The sequence below is a fragment of the Cibotium barometz genome, unplaced genomic scaffold (assembly GCF_041138505.1).
Source record: "Cibotium barometz isolate CiBa-2024 unplaced genomic scaffold, ASM4113850v1 ctg488, whole genome shotgun sequence".
Lineage (NCBI taxonomy): Eukaryota > Viridiplantae > Streptophyta > Polypodiopsida > Cyatheales > Cibotiaceae > Cibotium > Cibotium barometz.
In genome coordinates, this window is record NW_028229445.1 from 273,275 (window position 1) to 295,979 (window position 22,705).

General features: G+C 43.0%; 1 protein-coding gene across 1 annotated transcript in view; it reads left to right on the forward strand.

The window, feature by feature from the left end:
• The window catches only part of LOC147602564 (uncharacterized), a 135,934-nt gene extending 116,757 nt beyond the window's left edge, over nt 1–19,177 (forward strand). Inside the window, exons 13-16 of the mRNA XM_086797887.1 lie at nt 17,776–17,835; nt 17,978–18,151; nt 18,432–18,541; nt 18,679–19,177. Of these exons, the coding sequence (XP_086654013.1) occupies nt 17,776–17,835; nt 17,978–18,151; nt 18,432–18,541; nt 18,679–18,844 (510 nt within the window). The 3' untranslated portion in view covers nt 18,845–19,177. The remainder of the gene's footprint in view (nt 1–17,775; nt 17,836–17,977; nt 18,152–18,431; nt 18,542–18,678) is intronic.
• Nucleotides 19,178–22,705: the final 3,528 nt, after the last annotated feature.

Consider the following 22,705-nt stretch of genomic DNA (forward strand, 5'->3'; position numbering starts at 1 on the left):
TCAGTTATTGGTGCTTGCCCAGCATGCCCTAGATGTGTAGGAGCTTCGGAGTCAGTTTACCATTGTTTATGGGAATGCAGGGAAGCATAGAGGGTTTGGTTTGCGATTGCACACCTCTTTGGTAGGATTAAGAGGGATGCTATCATTTCTTTTGGTTCTATCATTTGGTTGACACAGTCTGGGCCTCGGCTGAGATTCGAGGGGACTGACATTATGGTTAGGCAAGGAGTTGCTATGTAGTGTTGTCTTCAGGATTTGCCACTTTCACACTTTGTTCCACCGGCACAGAGGTTAGACAGTTCTTGGGAGATTATTGCTAGCATCTCAGCCTGGAATATCTGGAAGGCTAGATGCACCGAGGCCATTGAGGGTACTGCCGTTCTTGTTTCTCAGTGTCTTTGCAGGATTTGGAGTGATATTATTCACACCATCATGGCTACCTGGGCCAGAATCCAGGGATCTTCGAGGGTTGCGGAGAGGAAGCGCGGCCAGTTTATGAGAGAGTGGGACATTGGTATCTTTTTCATGTCCTCTCATTTGGGATCCTATTAGCAGCACAGGGCTCCTGATTGGTTGAGATCTCCACCGGTGTGAAATCTCCATTTTGTAAAATTTTTTTATACTTAATAGAAGTCTTCTTTTTGGGAAAAAAAAAATCTGCACAGAGCACACCACCAATTCCCTACGGGGGTAAAGATGGTTATGCCCATGCCCAAATGCTTCTCTTCCCTCCTTTATCTTCAATTTCTCTAGTATTGCGTTCTTGAGCTCGTCCACAGTCATGTTCTCGACTTGCTTGCTCTGAGTTCCAATTTTATTGGTGACCCGAGGCACGAGAAGTCGTAGTTGCTGAAGATGTTCTGACATCTTCCGGTTGCGGCAATTCCAGCATATTCTCTTCATATTCAATTGCCAATTCGCAACATGCATCTAGAGTGGTTGGTTGGGCTAGTACTAGATAATCATGCATCTTGTGGTCTCTAACCTCTCTCCAGAAGCAAGGCAATGACTGATCATCAGTTAACCTCTCCCGTAGTTTGCACCTTGAAGTTAAGTGCTTAAGTCGAGACACACAATCTGTCATTGATTCCATTTCCTTTTGTTTGATATTGTGCAGGTCTGCCACCGGGCTCCATCAGTTACCACCATAGTCACACAAAACGAGAAAAACGGTGCCCCGAAATAGGGAAACAGCCAGAAACGGGGGGCTGCTCGACGTTGCCTACGTGGCATTTTTTCCGCCCAAAACAAAACGTAAGGTTCCGTCCAAAATAATTCGCTGAGGTTGGTTGCCTACGTGGCATAAATAAAACCAAAAAAACGATGACTGGCCCGCTTGTAACGCATGCGATGTCCGTTGAGAAAAAAACGTGCGTTGATGGCCTTCGCTTCCTGCTCGTTGCTTCCTCTCCATTGCTCTCCTTGCAGAGCTACTTGCAACTTGTCTCAAGAGTCAACACCACACCATATAAGCTATAGTACACTGCTTGTTTTATACAGTGTACTTGTACACAAGTCCCTAGAGCTGAGATTGAAATCCCAAAGCTCTAGCACATTCCTCTCTCCCCCCCTTTCTCTCTTTCCCTCCCTCTCTCCCCTTCTGGAGCAAGGCTGAAGTCGGAGCAAGGCACTTCTCAACTTGGTCTTCCACAATCAATAAATTTGAATCAGTAAGTGTATTTTTAAAAAACTAGGTCTTCATTTGGTGGAATGCCATCATTTTTGGGACCCACTGTAAGTCCATTTGGTGCACCACCACCAGCAGTGGGCGTGAGGGGTATTGTTCGCTCCAGGCAGAGTACACTTTAGAGTAGATGAGACCCAAAGAAGGAGGAGGAGGTGGATGGTAGTGTTGCGAGCTTCTTCTACCATGATGCCATTGCCTTTCAGGTTGCTCCTAGCTTCTACTTCAAGGACATGGTGCACAAGATTACAGAGTATGGATCCACCTACACTCATCCATCATCGGAGGCATTGAGAACCACCTTACTAGCGAAGGAGAAGGGCACAGTTGCTGCAGCAACACAGATTGTTAGGTCCTCTTGGGACAGGAATAGCATCACACTTATTTCAAATGGCTAGAGCGACACTCGGTCTAGATCCATTCATGATGTCATTGCCTATTCCAGAGGGCAGTCTTACTTCATCTCATCACATGATGCGTCCGAGACAGGGAAAAGTGCAGAAGCATTCTTCCAAGAGTGGTCAGCAGCCGTACAAGCAGTGGGTGAAGAGAAAGTGATCCACTTTGTAGCTGATGGAGAGAATGCGAACAAGGCAGCTGACAAATTGTTGTGTGACAAGTTTCCTCATATCACATTTTCTGTATGCATGGCGCACTGCCTCAACAATCTTCTCAAGGACATTGGAAGTTGGATTGGATTGCTCCCATCATAGAGCAAGCCACCCAGATTGTATCCTTCTTTTACAGGCACACTTTCTTGCTGGCTGAGTTCAGGAAGAAGTCATTCTAGAGATTTACGCAAGTATTCACTCGCTTCGGATACAACTTCCTCATGTTGGGGTCCCTTAACAAGTGTTCTAGTGCTCTAAAGCAGTTGATGGTGAGTGATGAGTATGAGAGGCATGCATTGTCTGGAACTGTTGTAGGGAAGGCATGTGTGTCAAATATTGGGAACCTACCTCTACTTCTTCTGAGGTGGGGAGGAATACTTGACATGTCCTGGCTGCACTTTCCATGTCTCGTCTCATTCGGGGGGTGCTGGTGTTCGACAGCCTTGAATTTGATGTTTAGATGGGCACTTCTTGTCTTGGACCAAGTCCAGCGCTGGTTGATGGATCCATGCCTGTAGATTACACTTCTTCGTCATGACTGGTTTGGAGAACAAAAAATCCCGTGGCAATATCAATGATACCACTGGATCTGGTTGGGGAGGGTGGTTTCTCCTCTTCCCCAAACCCAGAGTACCTCAGGCCTTCTTTCATGGACTCTTCACTACTAGTTTCAACGGCGGTCAGGTTCCTTAAGACACTCAAGTGAGTGCTCATCACTGAGTGACCTGAACTTGCACTTTTTTTACAGGAAGAGCCTGGGTCATTTGATGCACTATCGTCAGGTGTAAGATTGTCTCCGGTGAGCTTTCCAGATCTTAAGTGCATGTATGTATGATTTGATAAGCTACTTGGATGTCCCAGTTAAGTTTTGATCAGATTCTGTCGATCTGTTTTCAAGGCCGTCAGATTGTAGAAAACAGTTCACGGCGTGAATGTTTTTTTGCACTTTCACGTGTTCAAAATTTTTTTTTCTCTTGAGGTCAGAATTCCTTATCCTTGTTGTAGGTGTCACTTCTTTCCAGACCTTCGTAGCCTTAACCTGACTATACCAAACTCATGTGTTGGATTGGACTAAACCGTGAATTTGCAAGAAAAGTTCACGTCGTAAAAATATATGGCTTCATGTCATGAAAAATAATGGGTTCGTGCCGTGAAAGTCTTCTAAAATGGTTCATGTCGTGAACAAAACATGGTTCACACCGTGAAGAGTTCTGAAATAGTTCACGTCGTAAACGAATTTCTGTACCTTCACGATTCTTGATTTTGTTAGACCTTGTGGCATTAGAGGTGTTAGGATAAGGTTACCTATTTTTTGGCAAGGTAATCTCGTGATTTGCGGCGTTAATTGCGGCGCTGATGTCGAGAGCGGTTCGCGGCGTGAACATTTTCTTGCAGTTTCATGTGGAAACTTCCCGTGTCGACTATTATGATTTTGGGTGCAAAATACTTATCCAACCGTTCACAAAATGATTGTGCCACATCTAAGGAGTGGAATACAAGTTCAAGGCACAGTCAATGGCTCCTTATTTTTTAGATTTTTGTGGATTTTTGGAAAAGAGGAAAAAAGAACACCAACCTGCTCATTCACGTTGATGCTTCCAATGATGCAAATATCAAAATTAGCTAGAAAAAACAGTGAAGCTCTATTCTAAGACCACTCCACCACACATATACACAACAAACACAACCAATTTCACACGATTTTTTACTTCCACACAATTCTTATCCATTCATTTCCTACACAATGCACTACCAGAATGCAAAGGCAATTATAAATCTTATGCAATGGGAGCTGAAACTCCAAGAGGAAGGAAGAAACGAAGGTGTTTCCCCCGCAGCGGCACCAAAAATGTTATGGGCTACCACACCTCCAAGAGGGAACTCAATGCGTTCACCTAAAGGATGAGCAATAGATCACAACTATCATAGAGTACTTACCAATGCTTCGAACTTGAGTCCCTTGAGGCCTCCAAGCTCACTGGTTAAGCTCCAAACCTCCAAGCTCCACCTCCATGATGTCACCGTAGAGTCACTCACACCGTTGAATAAAGCAGTCTCTCTCTCACTCTTCCACACAAGCATGAATCATACAAGCATAGAAGAGGCACAATGGTAGAATGCTCTCTCTCTCAATCTATCTCAAGACACAAGGAAGAGCTCTCTATAGCACAAAGGGGGATTGTGTCTTTCATTATGAGAAAATGCCTTATATACATTTGGTCCTTATTCACACTTGGGCGCACAAAACTTATCTAACTAGGCCTTGGGTGGCTAATATCTCATAATGTACAACTTTATAGTGCCGTTTCATGAAACTTATTAATGTCCTCAATTGGAGGAGCATACTTGTTAATCCAAAATGGGATTAACAACGATGACTCAAATTCTTTGCATAATCTTTCACAATATGCTTGGTGGAGACACACTTGAAACATTGACCAGCCAATCGCTTGGCTCAGAACTCCACCTGAGAGAGTCGTGTCCACGTCACTCCCCGCTGCCTTCTTCTTGAGGAATATCCTTGCCCTTTTGTTGCTGGACTCTCTATTGGTCCCAAACTTGGAACTCTCGTGTGTCTTGAGGGTCATAGCAAGACGAGCCATGTCCTAGAGATCACGAGGCTGATGTCCACAAACATCTGCGTGTAAGGATGGTTTCAAACCATCCACAAAATGCTCAACTTGTTCCAACCATCGACAATCGCATGAGCATAAGCTTCCAGAAATGTGTCAGTAGTTGGTTACCTACTTACCTTGCATCTTGGCAAAGGGCTCCCATCGCCGCTTAAGCTCATGGGAATAGTCCACAGGAACAAATTGCTTCAAACCGCCTTGCGGCAATCATTCTAACAATTAACGGAGTGGTCACTAAGGTGGTCTTCCCACCACAAGAGGGCAATGGCATGCGCACTAAATGGAGTTGAAAAACATCTCAACCACTTCTTGCCAGTAACGTGGCAGCCATCTCATGGGTCGATTTGGTGACGTGGTGTCCCGTCGTGGAGCTTGTGAAGGTGAACGGTATCTATCGGAAGAGTCTGGTAGAGAGGGACCTGGAGAAAGAAATTGGCGGAGACACAAACGCCATCTCCTATCGTCAGATTTATGAAGTTGCATTGTAGGTTTCTATCAGTAGTGCTCAAGTTAGAGCACCGTTTTACACTAGTAGAGAGCGTTTACCAAGGAAATTTTCTGAGGGAATGCGTTTGTCTTTCAAAGTATCCAAAAGTTATGGGTAGGGATAGATCCCCTAGGTATGAGCAATTACCCAATTCTAGTATGGATAGGTAATTGATTAGCTTGGATAATTGTCTCCATGATTTCAGGTTATCCAATTCCATAGGAGTTGTAGGTTGTTAGGCTTTTTATGACCTTGAGTTGGATTTGATTTTGTCTTTTTTTCCACAAAGATAGTCTTGTAGGAGCGGTGGCTTTTGACTAAGCTAGTTCCATATATGTAATTATGTGGAAAGAGTAGATATGTGTGAAGCTAATTTTGGAGTCAGTTGACTGATGTGGCTGGACTTTCCCGAATTCATTTCCAAGAGTGGGTATGTCATAGGTGGGGAAGTATGTTACGTACCTGATGCTAACCACATGGTTTCAGAGCCTAATCTTGATATGTCATAGGTGGGGAAGTATGTTACGTACCTGATGCTTTCCACATGGTTTGAGAGCCTAATCTTGGGTTAGGGGACCCTTTGGATTAGTGCAACAAGCTAGAATAACATGGGCTAAGGGTTTAATAGAGGATCAAAGTTATAAGTTATTATTTAAGTTGACAGATATTTATAGGCTGACTTATGGCGATATGAGTGGAGTGAGTCTATTGAGATTATATTGTGCTTTTGAGCTCTCTTTAGAGTGTTGTGGGAGGCCAGCAAGCCCAGGACTTGCTTGTGACTCAATCCATGGTGGAACCTTAGCCTATGGGCTTGGGGGGGGGGGGTGGGGGGGACGTGGACCTATGGCTAGGAAGCGCCTTTTATTTGGTACTAATCTTGTTGCTTGTGTTTAGAGAGATCTTGGGGGATCTTACATAACAGAGCCCGTGACCCTTTGGCGTCACGCACCTGGGAGTTACAAGAGAGAGGAGGGCATAGCCTCTTGAGAGAACCGAGGGAGTCACCAAAGTGAGGGTACAATCTCCTCACGAAGCCCAACGTCCCCGCCCCCACAGATCTAGACCCTCCACCCACTAGCTTCTGCAGATACATGATATCTTCAAATCCTATAGAGATGTATTGCCACAAGAGGTGGACATTGCTACACAGTACACCATTTAGGAGGAGGATGAGCTTTGACTCTCTTTTTGTAACCACGGGCTCACATAGAACACAGACCCGTTTTATTTGGCGGATGTTTTTTTTTTCCTGTTTCTAGGGTCCAGTTGTTCGTGGATCATATGTACTCATTTTCAGTGTCATAAACACCTAGGGTCTTTTGGAGACGCTCATTAAAAAAAAATCTTGCTTTCTCTCTATTTTTCCTTGATGCAATCTTGCCTTTTTATTTTCTCTCACCTCTTTTTTCTTTTTTCCTCTATGCCTCTTTTTTTTCTTGCAACAAGAAATGATTTCAAAAAAAATCATAGTCAAGGATTAATCTCTTTTTTTCCCGTCACGCTTTGTGTGTGCCCTCTGCTCAGCATCTGCTTCTCATTCGCTGCCCCCCAGCCTTCCGTCACTTTCACTACTCTGCTACAGTGTCTGTCCCAACCCCGGAATAATGGTTGAACCATCAACGAAAAGCCACTCCCACCCTTTCTTCATCGGCTACTGTCGTTACCCGTGTCCTTGAGCCTAAACTTGAGAAAGGCAAGAAGTAGCCCAAGCCCAAAATGCCCAGATCGAGCAGGTGGGATGGATTGCAAGGGGAATTGAAATAGTGCTTGATAAGATTGATGCCCAAGTCAATGCAAGTACAGAATCAAATGGATGCGATGTGCTTACCAAAGACTGCCTACGGCTGTTGAAAGAAATTTTGAGTATCCAAGAAGATCACCACATACGGGAGATGACAGAAATACAAGAGAAGATGGCTAAGATGAAGGAACAACATGCTAGACAGTGGAGAAAGAGATTGTCAGGCTGAATGGAGATATATAGGTCTGAAGTTGCAGACCTCAAGGTGAAGCTTCAGGAGGACATTGTGGAGAGATTGAACGAGGGTGGGCTTCAGTAGTGAAGAAAGAAGTTGAGGAGTGGACAGAGGTCACCAAGAGACACAAGACACCACACATGTCCACTATTATTCATGACAGGATTGAGGAGAATAAAAAAAGGGGGATTCGGGATTTACATGTGCGTGTGGTTGGGCTGCAAGAAGGGGAGTTTGCCAAGGCAGACGCCACCATACTATGTCAAAAAATGGGCATAGAAGGCACACCATATATGGATGCTTGGAGAGCAAGTTGTAAGGACACCACATGTGCCCGCCCACTACCCAAATTCAAGGATACCACCAGCCGGCAAGTATTCTTGGATCATAGAGCAGCCCTCAAAGGTGAGAAAATTTATCTTGGTGATGACCTCACTCCCACACAGGTGGCGCATAGGCAAATGAGCATGCCATAGGTGCTTGAAGCCCGTAAGGCGCAAAAGTTGGCAGTTTATAGAGATGGCAAGGTCATCATAATAGACAGACGTCCCAAATAGGGACACGGGGGTCTATGGGACCACACATCTGAGGATGGCAATCTGGAATTGCAACGGGACTTTGTGGTCAGACATTTGGGGATTTAGGGAGACTTTCACAAGACGGGACATCATCTTCTACACAGAGATGCAGCAGAGCCAAGAAAGGGGATCACTACATGTATCGGGATACTAGTGGCTTGTGGGAGTCAACTTACTGGGGGAAGACCCGAACAGCATGAGGGGTGAGGGGATCAGGAGTAGAAGCAATTTTATTTAGAACACACGTACATCGCATGGTTAGCATAGTGAGGAGGGATGGGGAGGCCCGCTACATGTGGGTTCGGTTACAGATTACAGCCTCGAGATGCATCTATGTGGCAATATGCTATTTCTTCCCGGATTCTTCACGATATGCTCCACAGGAGTGGAGGGAGTCTCCATACACAGCTCTCTCCGAGTATATCACTGGCTTCGCTAATACCTGACTTTACCATCCCACCATGCCTGCTGGTGCCGACTACAGCCTTCACCCTCATCTGCACACCACCTACCCCACCACAGGCATCACCCGTCTCACACCACACCCAAATCCATTTCACCCATGATCGTGATCTTATCTATGCAAATCAGCTCTATGAGTGTCACTTGGATGTAGACCCATCTACACCCCCCACCACCCTCACCTCAGAGCTCACAATAAATCATCCACACATCTGCCATTGACATTTTTCCACACACCCACTGGTCCACCACCAAATCCTGCACAAGTACCATTCCTCCAAATTTTTAATATGACGACGAATGTCGTATCACATGTGCACATCTTTTGCGTGAGTTAGCTAGTGGCCAAATCTAGAAGCGTGAAGCTGAACGGATTGACCGGTACCTTACTCGCCGCCGCAAGAAAGGAGCGCATTGTCGTAAACAACACGATGACTTATACCAACTCTTCCTGAGTGGGAATTCTGATGAGGCTTAAAGGCTGTAAGGTGTATTCGAAAGAGGATTTAAAAGAGAGATGGCATGCCTTGGAATGGTTGGTTTATAACCTATGCCGAGCACGGCACCTAAGGCAAAAGCAGTTGTTTATTCTAGGTGAGTGCAAAGATGAATTCCTATGACAATCATCTTGCAAGCAACACCTTACACGGCACCTCTGGGTCTATGATATTCAATCCCCCCTCTTGCTTGGGTAGGAATGGTTTCCCAAGCAACTCTAGCTTTGGTGTGTATTGTGCCATCTAATCCTGACGAGAGAAAATTCTGAATGAGGCAACCTAATTTGCCAATGCATCCCCTATGGAGAACCCAATAAGAAGTGATAAACCAAGGAAGTGGCTAGCAGCACTTGGTTAACTTGCCAAATCAAGCTCCGAAAAAGAGACTTCTATTAAGTATGAAAAAGTCTACAAGAAGGGAGATTTCAGATCAAGCGGGGGGGGGGGGGGGGGGGTGTGGAATCTTAACCAATCTGGTGCCTTGTGCTGCCAACAAGGTCCCAGTGGAAAAGATGTCATGATTCTCTCATGAACTGGCCATGTTTTCTCTCTACAGCCCTAGAAGATCCCTGAAGCCTGGCCCAAGTGGCCATGAGCGTGTGGATAATATCACACCAGATGCTGCAAGTGCAATGTGTATCATAAGCCAAAATGCCCTCCATGGCCTCCATGCATCTAGCCTTCTGAACGTGCCAGGCTATGATGCTAGCAATGATCTCCTACGCAGTGTCTAATCTTTGTGCTGGTGATATGTAGCTTGACTCTGCTATGTCTTGAAGATCGCACCATTGACCCACTCTGTGGGTAACCCGCATGACCATATCTTTGTCGTTCCCTTCAAACTTGAGCTGCGGGCCTGACTATGTCAACCAAGAAATAGCACAAAAACAAATTTAGGCATCCCTCCTCATCCTTCCAAAATGGTGTGCTATTGCAATCCAAATCCTTTGTGCCTCCCTGCACTCTCATAAGCAATGGTAGATTGTCTCTGAAGCTCCTGCACATCTTGGACAAGCTTGGCTAGCTCCAATGACCGATCTCAACTGGTTAGTGGCAAGGCCACCATGTAAAGAAATCCAAATAAAAGAGGAAATCTTTGTTTCCCTGTACGAGTGCCATAATCTCTGCCAAAAAGCTCTCTAAATGTTAAGGGTGATCCTATAAGCCTCCCAATGAGGTCTACAAGTAGGGACTCTCCAGATTTGTCCCAGACCAGGTGTCTGGTATTCTAGTGTAACTGAAGGGCATGCTTTTCATGGGTAAAAGCGTCCCTCCACTTCCACTCACCGGGGTCGCAGTGCAGGTATCTGATAGGACACCCATCATATAACCAGAGGCTCCAAGAGTCCATAATCATCCCTAGAGGGGGACCAAATCGAGCTTCTTGCTACTCCAATGCTGAAGTTTTACTTTAATGCTCATGAGCACAGGCGCAAAGTGTTGTGCTGGGGAGATATCAATGCCAACCTAGCAACCAAGGTATTTGGCAGTGCATCCTCTCTCAATCCCAATGAACCCCACATCCAAACCCCAATCTGCCTGCGGAGAATCACTAATCCAAAATCCCATAGACTTGTGCCAATTAATGGTGGTTCCTGCTGCCAAACAAAACACCTCCAAGGCTGTCCGGAAGGCACAAAGACATGCATCTGAGGCCTCCAAAAACATCGTGGTTTCATCTGCTAGTTCCAGTCCAGTAGCTCTTTTTCTATGCGTAGAGGCAAACTGAGGCCCGAGACTCTTGGGGTAGTCTGAATGAACTTGCTCATAGCCTTTGCTGCTATGAGGGGGCATACTTGCCGCATCGAGCAGGAAATCTGAAAATGCTCACCATGTCCCCCACATGCCAAAACTATGCTATGGGCCTCCCTATATAGGCACAAGGCCCCTCTAATCCAGTCTTGGGAAAATTCCCAGACGTGCCATCGTGCCTTCCAGGAAGTATAGCCCACTCCATCGAGGCAGTGACCACCTGGGCTGTAGAGGTCATCTTGACAAGGATAGGGGGGCCGGGACACGAGTGCAAATGAAAGGGCTTTTGTGCCAATTGGGTTGATTTGCATGCAGGCACTGGCATTTGATGCTTTGGGCAATGTGTTGATGCCTGTCAAGCACTCAATGTGCCATTAAATCAAGGGGCTTTTATGTATTGGTTTTATGTATTGGATGTATATGTGGCCAGAAGACTCTGGATGCCTTCATGTGCATTAATGTACCATTCATGATCAGAAATTGATCCTGAATCAAGGGGCTTTTCAAGATTTTGTGCTTGTTGAGCTTGGCAAAGCAGCAGGGAAGACTTTTATGCCTTGAACCCTCAGAAATCCACTTGCAGTCAAGGGGCTTTTGCTCAATTTCTGTCCGGGACTGTTGTATGCAATGGTGAGGACTGTCAAGGTCTGATTTTCACTCATTTGGACAGCCAGGAGAGCATTTATTGCTACTGTACTTGCTGGTACAGATTTGGTACAACTTTGTACAAGTTTTGGCATGGCTGTACATTGATTTGAGTGAGGAAAAGGTTCATTTTCAGCTGCTGTACTTGCCGGTACAGATTTGGTACATCATTGGTGAGCACTTAGTACTGTTGTACAGTACTTTGGAAGGGGAACAGAGCACATCTAAGGTGCTGTCATAAATCTGCAGCAACCAGATTTTGGTGATTTTATCACATTCAGTGGGAGAAGAGTTGCATTCATGCTTCCGCAGTGGGAGATAAACTTTGGGAGAACAACTGTGAGCACTTTGTGTGCTTTGGTGCAGTGTTTGCACATCTTGCAGAGAGTCAGGCATTGACTGTGACAGGTTGCATATTGCTATGGCAACCACAGGTGAGAGCTCTTCATTGCTTCACATCAAGAAGCTTGAAGGCTCACATAATTATGACATTTGGCAAACCCAGTGCTATAATGTGTTGCTCCAGAAGAAGCAGCACAAGCCCATCAAAGAAAGGGGTGTAATGCCCGCTTCTCTTACTGCTGAAGAATGGGAAGATGTGGATGAGCTAGCAAGATCCACTATCATGTTGTCTGTGTCAGACACTTTACTTTTCAGCATACGTGAAGAGAAGACAGCTTGGGGAATGTGGCAAAGATTGCAGGACTTGTATGCCCAGCAAAGTGCCTCAAGCAAAGTGTATTGGTTGAAGAAACTCATAGGTCTTCAAATGAAGGAAGGGGCGTCTATGACAGCCCATCTAAATGAGTTTAATGGTGTTGTCAGTCAGGTCATCAATCAAAAGTTGGCAATGGACGATGAGTTCAAAGCCACCTTTCTCTTATGCACTTTGCCAGAAAGTTGGGACATATTCAGGACAGCCACTAGCAATTCAAATGCTATGCTGTCATATGCAGATGTGGAGGGTGCTCTCCTTCAAGAGGAGATGAACAGGAAGAACAACTCTGTTGGAAAGTCCAATGCAATGAATGCACGTGGGAGATCCCAGCAAAGGGGTAAAAGCCAAGAACGGGGAAGGAGCAAGTCCCGCTCCAAAAAGGACTTGGAATGCCATTATTGTGGCAAGAAGGGACATATCAAAAAGCAATGCTACAAATGGAAGAATGATCAAAAGAAAAAGGGCAAAGGAAAAGACAAAGACAAAGATGAAGCCAAAGGGCAAAAGTGGAGTCAAGATTGAAGAAGTCAATGTGTCACATGCAGGTGACAGTGAGGATGAAGTCCTATTCACGTCTTCACTTGATGCCCATTCACTTCTTGGAGGAGATGGTCATGGTATGCACTCATGGATCATTGATTCAGGTGCCTCCTTTCATGTCACAGGTTGCAGAGACTTGTTTGTCAGGTATACTGCTGGCAATGAAGGAGTAGTTTATTTGGGTGACAACCATGCATGCAAGATTCTTGGCAGAGGTGATGTGAGGCTTGTGTTTTCAGATGGCTCACAGTTTATGCTCCATGATGTCAGGCATGTGCCTGAGATCAAGAAGAACCTACAGCTTGATGATGCTGATTATGTTACCACATTTGGTCGTGGAAAGTGGAAGATTAGTAAGGGCTCACTGGTTGTTGCCAAAGGCTCTAAGGTGGACACTCTTTACTTCATGCATGCTGGTGTTTGTCACCATGCTAATGTAAATGCAACCGAGCTGCCGGAAATCTCTATGTGGCATAGCCGGTTGGGACACATGAGTGTCAAAGGAATGGAGCAATTGTCTCGTTTTGGTTACTTGCCTTCTCTAAAGTTCTCAAGTTTTCAGTTTTGTGAGCATTGTATATATGGCAGGCAACTCCAGTGCCCCCACAAGAAAGCTCTTGGACAGAAAGATGCTCAGTTAGAGCTTGTGCATACAGATGTATGTGAGATGCCTCGGCTTTCTTTGGGAGGGGCAAAATATTGTGTGTCCTTTATTGATGATGCCACACGCAAGGTGTGGGTTTATCCTCTTCGTTTGAAGAGTGATACATTCTCAGTGTTTGAGAAGTTTGTTGCTCATGTTGAGAATCAAACAGGCAAAACACTGAAGGCTTTGCGTTCCGACAATGGTGGAGAGTATATGTCCAAACAGTTTCAGGACTTTTATGATGCTAAAGGCATCAAGAGGAAGCTCTCTACTCCTTATGATCCTCCACAAAACGGGACAGCAGAGAGGATGAACAGGACTATTCAGGAGAAGGTCCGTTCTATGTTGTCACATGCTGCGTTACCTCATGGTTTTTGGGCTGAAGCTGTTATGACAGCCGTTCATCTTATAAATAGGTCACCTAACACGAGGCTTGGTGGGAAAGTACCAAAGGAAGTATGGACAGGGAAGCCTCCGTCATACAAGCACTTGAGAGTGTTTGGTTGCGTTGCGTACGTGCACATACGCAGGGAAATACGCACCAAACTTGATCCTAAGTCTCACAAATGCATATTCCTAGGATATGGTGACAGAGGTGAAATGGGGTATAGACTTTGGGATCCAGTGAATAGAAAGATTATACGCAGCAATGATGTCATTTTTGATGAAACATGCATGTATAAGGAGCCTGCAAGGCAACAGGAGCCTGGCAGAGTCATCTTTGATGATGATGGACATCATGGACAACAACCAAGGGCTGTAAATCAGCCGTTACAGCATCAAAACCAGCCCTTAAATGGTGCTGAAAATGGTCCAAATGGACAGCCAGAGATGGCAGAAGATATCCCTATGGATATCCCACAGTTAGAGGAGATACCGGGCATGATCTTTCAACCTTATGGCATGGAACAGGAGCCACCAATAGGTGATATGCAGGCTGGACAGCAACCTGCAAATGATGGTCATTGGGTACGGTGGTCCACAAGACCCTCTAGACCCCCTGACAAGTTTGTTCCAGGGGTTGACTGCTTGATGCTCACTGACTGTGGGGAGCCCTCATGTTATAAGGAGGCTTTACAGAGGGCAGACAAGGCTCTTTGGGAGCGTGCCATAAAGTCAGAGATGGATTCTCTGCACAAAAATGGAACATGGAAGTTGGTGCATTTGCCTACAGGCAAGAAGGTTTTGCCATGCAAGTGGGTTTACAGGCTCAAAGTTGCACCTGATGCAAAGCCAAGATACAAAGCCAGGTTAGTGGCTAAGGGCTTCAAGCAGGAATATGGTGTGGACTTTGATGAGATCTTCTCTCCAGTGGTCAAAATGACCACACTTAGAGCTGTATTAGCTTTGGTTGCTCATGATGATCTGGATTTGATTCAGATGGATGTGAAGACTGCTTTTCTTCACGGTGATCTCCATGAGGAGATATATATGCAACAGCCAGAGGGTTATGCAGTGAATGGAAAGGAGAAGCTTAATGTAAGCTGAAAAAGAGTCTTTATGGGCTCAAATAGGCACCAAGGGAATGGTATCATAAATTTGATACATTAATGAAATCCCAGGATTTCAGGAGGAGTGACATAGATCACTGCTTATACACCAAGAAAGCTTTGGATGGCAGTCTATTGATCCTCATCTTGTATGTTGATGATATGTTGATTGCTGGGAAATCTCGTAAAGAGATGGATGCCTTGAAGAAGAGGCTGCATCAGACCTTTGATATGAAGGATTTGGGTGATGCAAATCACATTTTGGGTATGCGGATACTTTGGGACAGAAATCAGCATGTGTTGTATTTGTCTCAGAAGGAATACATTGGCAAAGTTTTGCAGAGGTTCAATATGGACGGGGGGAAGAAGACTAGTACTCCTTTGCCTCCATATGTGAAACTCAGTGCTATGGACAGCCCACAGTCAGACAGTGGCAGGGCTGATATGGCCAAGATTCCGTATGCTTCAGCTTGTGGCAGTCTCATGTATGCCATGGTTGCTACCAGGCCGGACATTGCATTTGCAGTGGGAGTGGTTAGTAGATACATGGCCAACCCTGGCAAGAAGCATTGGGAAGCAGTGAAAGGTGTCATGAGATACGTGAAGGGCACACAGGATATGTGCATATGCTTTGGCAAACAGGATGCATTAGTGCATGGTTACACGGATTCGGATTATGCCGGTCATCCAGATAACCGGAAGTCTACTACCGGCTATGTGTCATTCACAGGAGGTGCTGTGTCATGGATATCCAGGATGCAGAAGTGCACTGCCTTATCTACTACAGAGGCCGAGTATATTGCAGCCACAGAGGCTTGCAAGGAGGCATTATGGCTATCTCGATTAGTGGTTGATTTGGGTTATACAGGGGATATTCCATTGTTGCATTGTGACAGTCAGAGTGCCATCCAGTTGGCAAAGAACCCTGTCTTTCATGCAAAGACGAAGCATGTGGATGTGAAGTATCACTTCATCAGAGAGGTGATAGAGAACAAGCAAATTCAGCTTGTCAAGATTCATACGGATGACAACCCAGCTGATCTGTTGACAAAGAGTTTGCCTCCAGATCGATTTGCTCATTGCAGACACTTGAAGGGCATTGGATGAGGCCAGTTTCAGCCTTGATATGGCCTTGTATATTATCATGTACATGCTGATTTTTCTTTTCCTTCATTTAAGGGCACTTTGCCTTTAAGTGAGAGGTTGTTGGGGTAAAGGCATTATGCCCACCCTTGTAGTGTGTACAAGCCCATAAGTTTTATAGTACATAGTACACTTAGTACTTTTAATGTACTAAGTGCACTATGTGTACTAGAGCAAATATACATGTGTGATAGGGGAGTCACACACTCATACTGTGAGTTGACTTATCCCCACAAGTCTCTCTCTCTCTCTCTTCTTCTCTGTGTATGTCTCCCACATGAAACCCTAACTCAGCTCCTTCAAAGATTTTGGCAATGGGGGTTGTTTTGGCATCTTTTTCAATCACTGCGAAGAGGTCGTGAGCTTGGCTAATGTAAAATTAATGGTTCACCTGCCCGCACGCGGGGGGGGGGGGGGGGGGGGGGGGAGATGATTAGCCGTGATGCTAATCTTAGCAAGAAAGGCTGAATTGAACACAAGGAAGAACTTTGCGGCACTGAGGCTAAACTCGAAAAGGAGGGGGAATGCCCAATAGTAAATTCCAAGGCCAGGCAGCAGGCCAAGATAACGTTCAACTCCACAGCCCACAAGAAAAAAAAAAGTGTGCTCATCAACTCCTAGTTTGCCCTGCAGCTACATATATAACTGCTTTTTCAGACAAAGCCTAGCATAAAAGATTTGGGACAAGAAAAAAGAGCCTGTGATGCTTTACAAGCTCCTTATTGTTGGGTATTTCGGAGATAATTGGTGTGACATCCTCTTTGGGTGTGAACAGCCCTTACTTGGTGAAGGTCAGACCATTTGCATTTGGGCATCACTGCCTTCCGCAGCAAAATCTGCATCAGCACTGGTATGGAAATGTCGTTGAAAGAGACGATAACACACCAACAAGCATTCAGAGAAGTTTTTAGTATTAACTTCCAAAATTACAAGCCTATATAAGTGAGTTTTTGGCTCATAAGCGTACAGCCCGTGTAGGGGGCTCAAGACCCAAGCAGGGCTTGGATTTTGAGCTCTAGCCGCACACCTTGTTGGGGTGGGCTATGGTGGTTGGGACGCCATGACTAGACAAATGTGGTCATGGTGTTTATCTAGCCTCATAGCTCAGGGGTGCTCCACAGGAGCTATGGTTGGGAGGTGAGCCAGTGGCATCATCATCTACAAGTTTCCTATTATGTGTTCATCTTGCATGAGATGCTCGGGAGATCAGTTGGCAGTTTCAATGTGAAGAAGCATTAATGTAGAATCAAACTTCCAAAGAGAAGAAACGCACGGTTGCCTCATTTGAGCCTATTTTTCATGTTGGAGTTCCTTTTATTGTGAATGCAATACAACATGATGTATGGGTTTCAATCTTATTAATTATTTTTGTTGAATATAGACTTTCACATTAACCCACACCAATAAGCCGCCATAAGTCACTTGATCCATGTGTGTCCCTCCCTATTTCCCAATACGAAGGCCATGAATGGTGTGAAAATGAGTTGGAACTACCAAGCAGTTTGAGCTTAAGCCTTTATTAAACAAAAAATTCTTGTTCATTTACATAGTTTGGTATGCTTGGATTCTTGAAGTGTAAACTGCCTAGTTGCATGAAAATAATCTTTTTCATATTTACATCTCGGTTTGTGCATCTGCATTGAGTTGACAAATGAAACCCTTGTTTCTAATGTTGTAGATAGTATGTTGGCATAAGTTGGAACATCTTAAAGGATGGTTCAAGAGCTTCAGTCAAACTTAACTTACACATTTTCATAGTGAACTTGTTTGCAAGTTTTTATGTTAGGAGCTTATGCTGACATGTGAAGCTGGCATGGTTTCTTTCTTCCTCATAGGCAGTCGTTTCAGTGAGAGGTCGCTTTGTTACTGTTTTCATGTGTCGATAACTATGACTATTAAAATGTGCACAGAGAAATGCCATCTATGCACGAGTTGACAAAGCTCTCAGAAATGTTCGAGATATGACTGAGGTATGTATGTGTTATAGGGAACTGGGTCACCCTTAAAGTTCATAGTGCTGTCAATTGGGTGTCAATGGTTCTTTCAAACAGATTTCCTTCGTCTTTTAGGCCTGGTGAAGCACATTGGAATTATTTTGTCATTTCTGAACAGAGCATACAGGCATTCACCTCAGAACACCTAAAAACCCCACTTGGAGAGCCTGTCAAGAGCCTAACAAAAAAGTCAACGCCTGAATTGTGGCTTGATAAGCTCTACAAAAAGTCAACTAATATGCCTGAACCTTTACCTCATGATCTTGTTGTACGACTGGAAGGCTACCTCGATGTAAGTATGGGTGTTGAATGCTCTTCTTTTTTGTAGATTTGTTCTTTGGTGAAGATGCTTTTTCTGCATGGTTTTTAAAGGTGGGGTAAAAGTCTGTTCCACAAAGTGGCAAACCGAGGTTTCGGGTGGGCTTTGAATCCTTGGAAGGTCAAAGCTCAAACCAGCTTACCTGGAAGCCAAAGCCCTGGTTTCTGCAGATGCCTTAAGACACAAACCATATCATTTCTTCTGATGGTTGCATTCGAATTGCAATTTGCAATTGTTGCCCTTTTTTGCACAGAAATTAGAGGAACAGTTAGTGGAGCTCTCTGCCATGCTATATAACCATCAGCTGCAAGATGCTCACCGCAATTCAACAGAAATCTTGAGAACATCTATGTATACACAACAGTAAGTATATACTGGCTTCAGTAAAGTAAACTGGTTCATAATATTAAAGCGTGAAAGGGGATTTCTAGCAGGAAAAGACAAAAAGCAATGATGGTATTCTCAGTGAAGGTTATTCTGTTCTTGGTTCGTGTGATTAGGTATGTAGATCATATGCTGATGAGGGAAAAAGACCGACTGAAATGCTGTAGATTAGAGCACATTGCTCCTGTTCAGTCTTCTCAGGCTTTTGTCTACGGAGGGATCCTGGTCGCGGGATTCATTGTCTATTTCTTAGTTATTTTCTTCTCCTCTCCTGAACGTTAAAATGGGTCTCCTTTTTGAAAACCACCGTCTCCATAAAATTTTGTAAACCATTGAGATGAGTAGCGGAAGGACACAATGTTGCCTCTGCTCAACATCACATGGCAAACCTTGGGGTCTTTGACATTGCGATAACCAACTCACTTCGCACGCACGCACGCACATGCAGCAACTCCATGACCTTCCGGGAAGACAGGTTTGTTAAGAGGGCACTAAATTCCTCTGAAATCAGCTTTTTGTTTGTTTAACAATCCTTCAAAGTGTGTGCTATCAGAATCCATACCAGTATTTCTCCACTGTACCTTGGACTCCTTAATTAATCTTGCACCTTGGACATATATATATGTGTGTGTGTGTGTGTGTGTGTGTGAGTGAGTGAGACCTTCCACGGTCGTGTTCATGATTTATGCGGAAGAAGCTAGCAATACTAGGTTTAAAGGCCCTATTACGATTCTGCTTGTTATCATTATGCTTCTTCCGTGGTTTTATTTTAGCAAGCGTTTCATGTTATTTGTTTTTGGGATATCCCTAAGCTTACGACTTGTGTAATGTTGGTTGATCACTTATGTATATACATAGCCAAGGTTATTAGCTCCACTATCTTTTGGGCACTTGGATATTCCTTACATATAAGGCTTTGTGTATAAGATATTTTGAGGTAATGAGAAAGGTTACAATCTCATCATCATAATTTGAGTTTCAGGTGTCCCTTGTGCTCTTGTACTAATGGCTTGCATCTAGCTTGGTTCTTCCCTCTCTATCTTGTTTCCATCTCTCCCACCCTATGGGCATGCACAAAGGCATTGAGATAGAGGTTAAGCTCTCCATAGCTCCTTTCCTCTTTGCTTCTCACCAATCAAGGAATCACTAGTAGAGTGACACTGCCAGTGGCAACCTTGAAGCCTTTAGCTTCCTCACAAGGGGTTGGCTTTTGCTTCTCGGCTCTCCACCACACCCTTAGCATTGATCCTTGCATTTCTTTCCTCTTTCCCTTGTGCAAGGCATCAAGAGTTACCAATTGGGTGAATATCATTGGCACCATTGTTGGGGAGTGGTGTTAGGATTCCCTTATATAATTTATGTTAGAAATCTATGAATTGCTCGGTTGGAGTGGAAGTCTACTAGTTGTGTTAAGATTAACTTATGATATTTTGTTGTTTTTTGGTTTTGTTAGAGCTATGAAGCACACCTTTTAGTTCGAAAATTAAGTGGTCAGTCAAGTAGGTGTTTTTTAACTTTTGTTGGAGCTATGGAGCACACCTTTAAGTTAAAGAATCACAAAGTCAAGTAAGTATTTTTTCCTTTCTCCAATTTCAAGCTCAAGTTCATCTTCTTGTTTTTTTCAAGTTTTAGGCATCTAAAAGTAAGAGTCACGATTAATTCTTACATAAATATTATTTTTTTATGTCGTAAGATAGGTAAGGATTAGGCTAACAACATTATTAAAATACAAAAACTAAAAACATTTATCAATTAGAGATTAAACATTATAATTAAGGACCAAAACATCAAAAAAACAATTCTCTAATAGCTTATGAATATACTTGACTTGGGCTTGCAAACGTATGTTCGTATCTTTGGAAACGTGTGTTTCTATTTGCAACATAGAATATTACCAAAATGTGACCATCAAGCTCAAGTGCAAGTATTATCATAATTTGCTTTTACATGTTTATCATAATGTAAGGAGAATGCTCACTATTCTTGGATACATAGATGTCAACCTAGAAGGGGTTTTGTATGCACTCACTTAAGACTAGACTTAGTGGCCTAGGACTATTTTCTAGCCGATGTAAAAGCTAGTCATTTATATGAGTCAATTTTGAGGTTAAGCGATACACATTCATTCACTTGCAATAGAATACTTGTGAGATCTCATTCTTCTATACTCTTGCTTGCTTTTGATTTAATTAATCTTGCATGGTCAATGTTTTGCTTAGATTTATCGGCCATCAAGAAGGATTGGGTTTTAACCAAAAGAAAAAAGGCTTTATTTAAATTTACTAAAGACACAAAGAGTCCATGAGACCATAAAGATGATGTTATGTTGCTCTCATTGCACATGTATCATGACTTGAATCTACCTTAAGCAAGGAGCTTTGGGAAGAAATGAGACAAATAAACATAGATATGGGAGGAGGAATCGAGGAAACCGTAGAAACGGGAGGCACCACAATCCTCTAAGCCCCAAATTTGCTAACACACTTAGTAAATAGCACCATGAATTTCGCAAAAAGGGCAAGGGAGAGAGAGAGAGAGAGAGAGAGAGAGAGAGAGAGAGAGAGAGCTATTCTATGTAATCTCACTTTGAGTAATATTATTTGTTTCATCTTCATGTTACTTCAAGCTTACCATGCACTAGAATGTGGATCAAGGAGTGCACCCACTATGGATGTAAGCTTAGGCACATGGTGCATAGAGGTATTTGCACGTGTTGTGTAATGCATATGGGAGCCTTAGGACCATGAAAGACACTAGCTTTACGATATTGTACCTTTTTGATACTTTTGATCATCATTATATCTCGGTATTCATTACCTTTCTTGGAGCTTACACAAATCTTTTATGGTTGATTCATGGTAGTCTTTCCATGTTTAGATGGCTATTTACTATGATGAGTAGCACGTGTGTACTCCATGCTAATGAGTGTTAATCATTAGTCTCCATTAATCTCCTTCATTGCATTGGTATTAGAGCTCTTGACTTGGATCCTTGTTTAAGGAGTGATTAGGAGATTAATTATTTTTAGATTATTTTAATTCAATTTTTAGAATGTATTTTTTAAATCATGATTAGTGATAATTATTTTTAGATTATTATTAATTCAACTTTTCAGAATATATTTTTTAATCATGCTTTATGTTAGTCATTTTTAAATTAAAGATTTACATAAAAATTTTAATGCATTGTCTTGATTTTTTTTTTGCATTTCTTAATGTTCTTTTAAATATTCTTGAATTTTGTAAAAATTTTGAATAAATTTTAATATATTTTCATCAAGTCTTCACAAAAATCTTAGTTTCGTGGTATCATTTGCAAGATTTTTAGAGTTTGTATTCTTGGAGACATTATTGGTTGTTGTGTAGTTTTGGTAAACGATTTATCAAGAACGATGTTGATTATCAAAGAAATTGGAGACAGATTGTAAATATTTCAGATTTTGGTACATTTTTCAACAAGTCAACAGATTGAAGATCCATTACATAGTTTCTTGTAGCTTGGCAGATTTGAGTGCATAATTCAAGATTAGTGCATAGTTATTGTTTAGATTACAATTCTGAGAAGAGTATAGTTCTGTGTAGATTATTGCAGAGCCATTATGTAAATTTACACTTTTGTTATTATAGATTTGAACAATTTTATGTTGTAGAATTGTGAAGATTTCAAAAAAGAATGCAAATTAGAGCAGTGTGAAAATTTAATAAGTAGAGTGAAGCTTTGAAGAATCTTGTTGCAGATTTGTAAAGATTACAAAGGCATTGTGCAAATTAAGGATATGGTAAAGTTTTACTACAAATCAAGTCTACAGCAATTTCAGCAAAATAGAAAGCTTGATCACATTTCTAATCTTTGCCTAAAAGAGGTGTAAGCATATTATCTTTATTGCCTATTACCATTTATGTTACTCTTTTTGTGCAAAATCTTAAAATCTTAATAAAGATCTAGATACAAAAGAAAATACAAGTAGTTTGTGATCAAGCAAGTTATTATAATAATGGATTAGTATTAATTTGTAAAAGATTAGTGGTAAATGTGATAGTAAAATCAAGATTGAGTTCTACAACAATATAATATAGGAGCCTTTTTATCATTGAGCTTTGGTTAAGCTCTCATTGAGAGAAAACAAATAGTTGGATAGTGGAT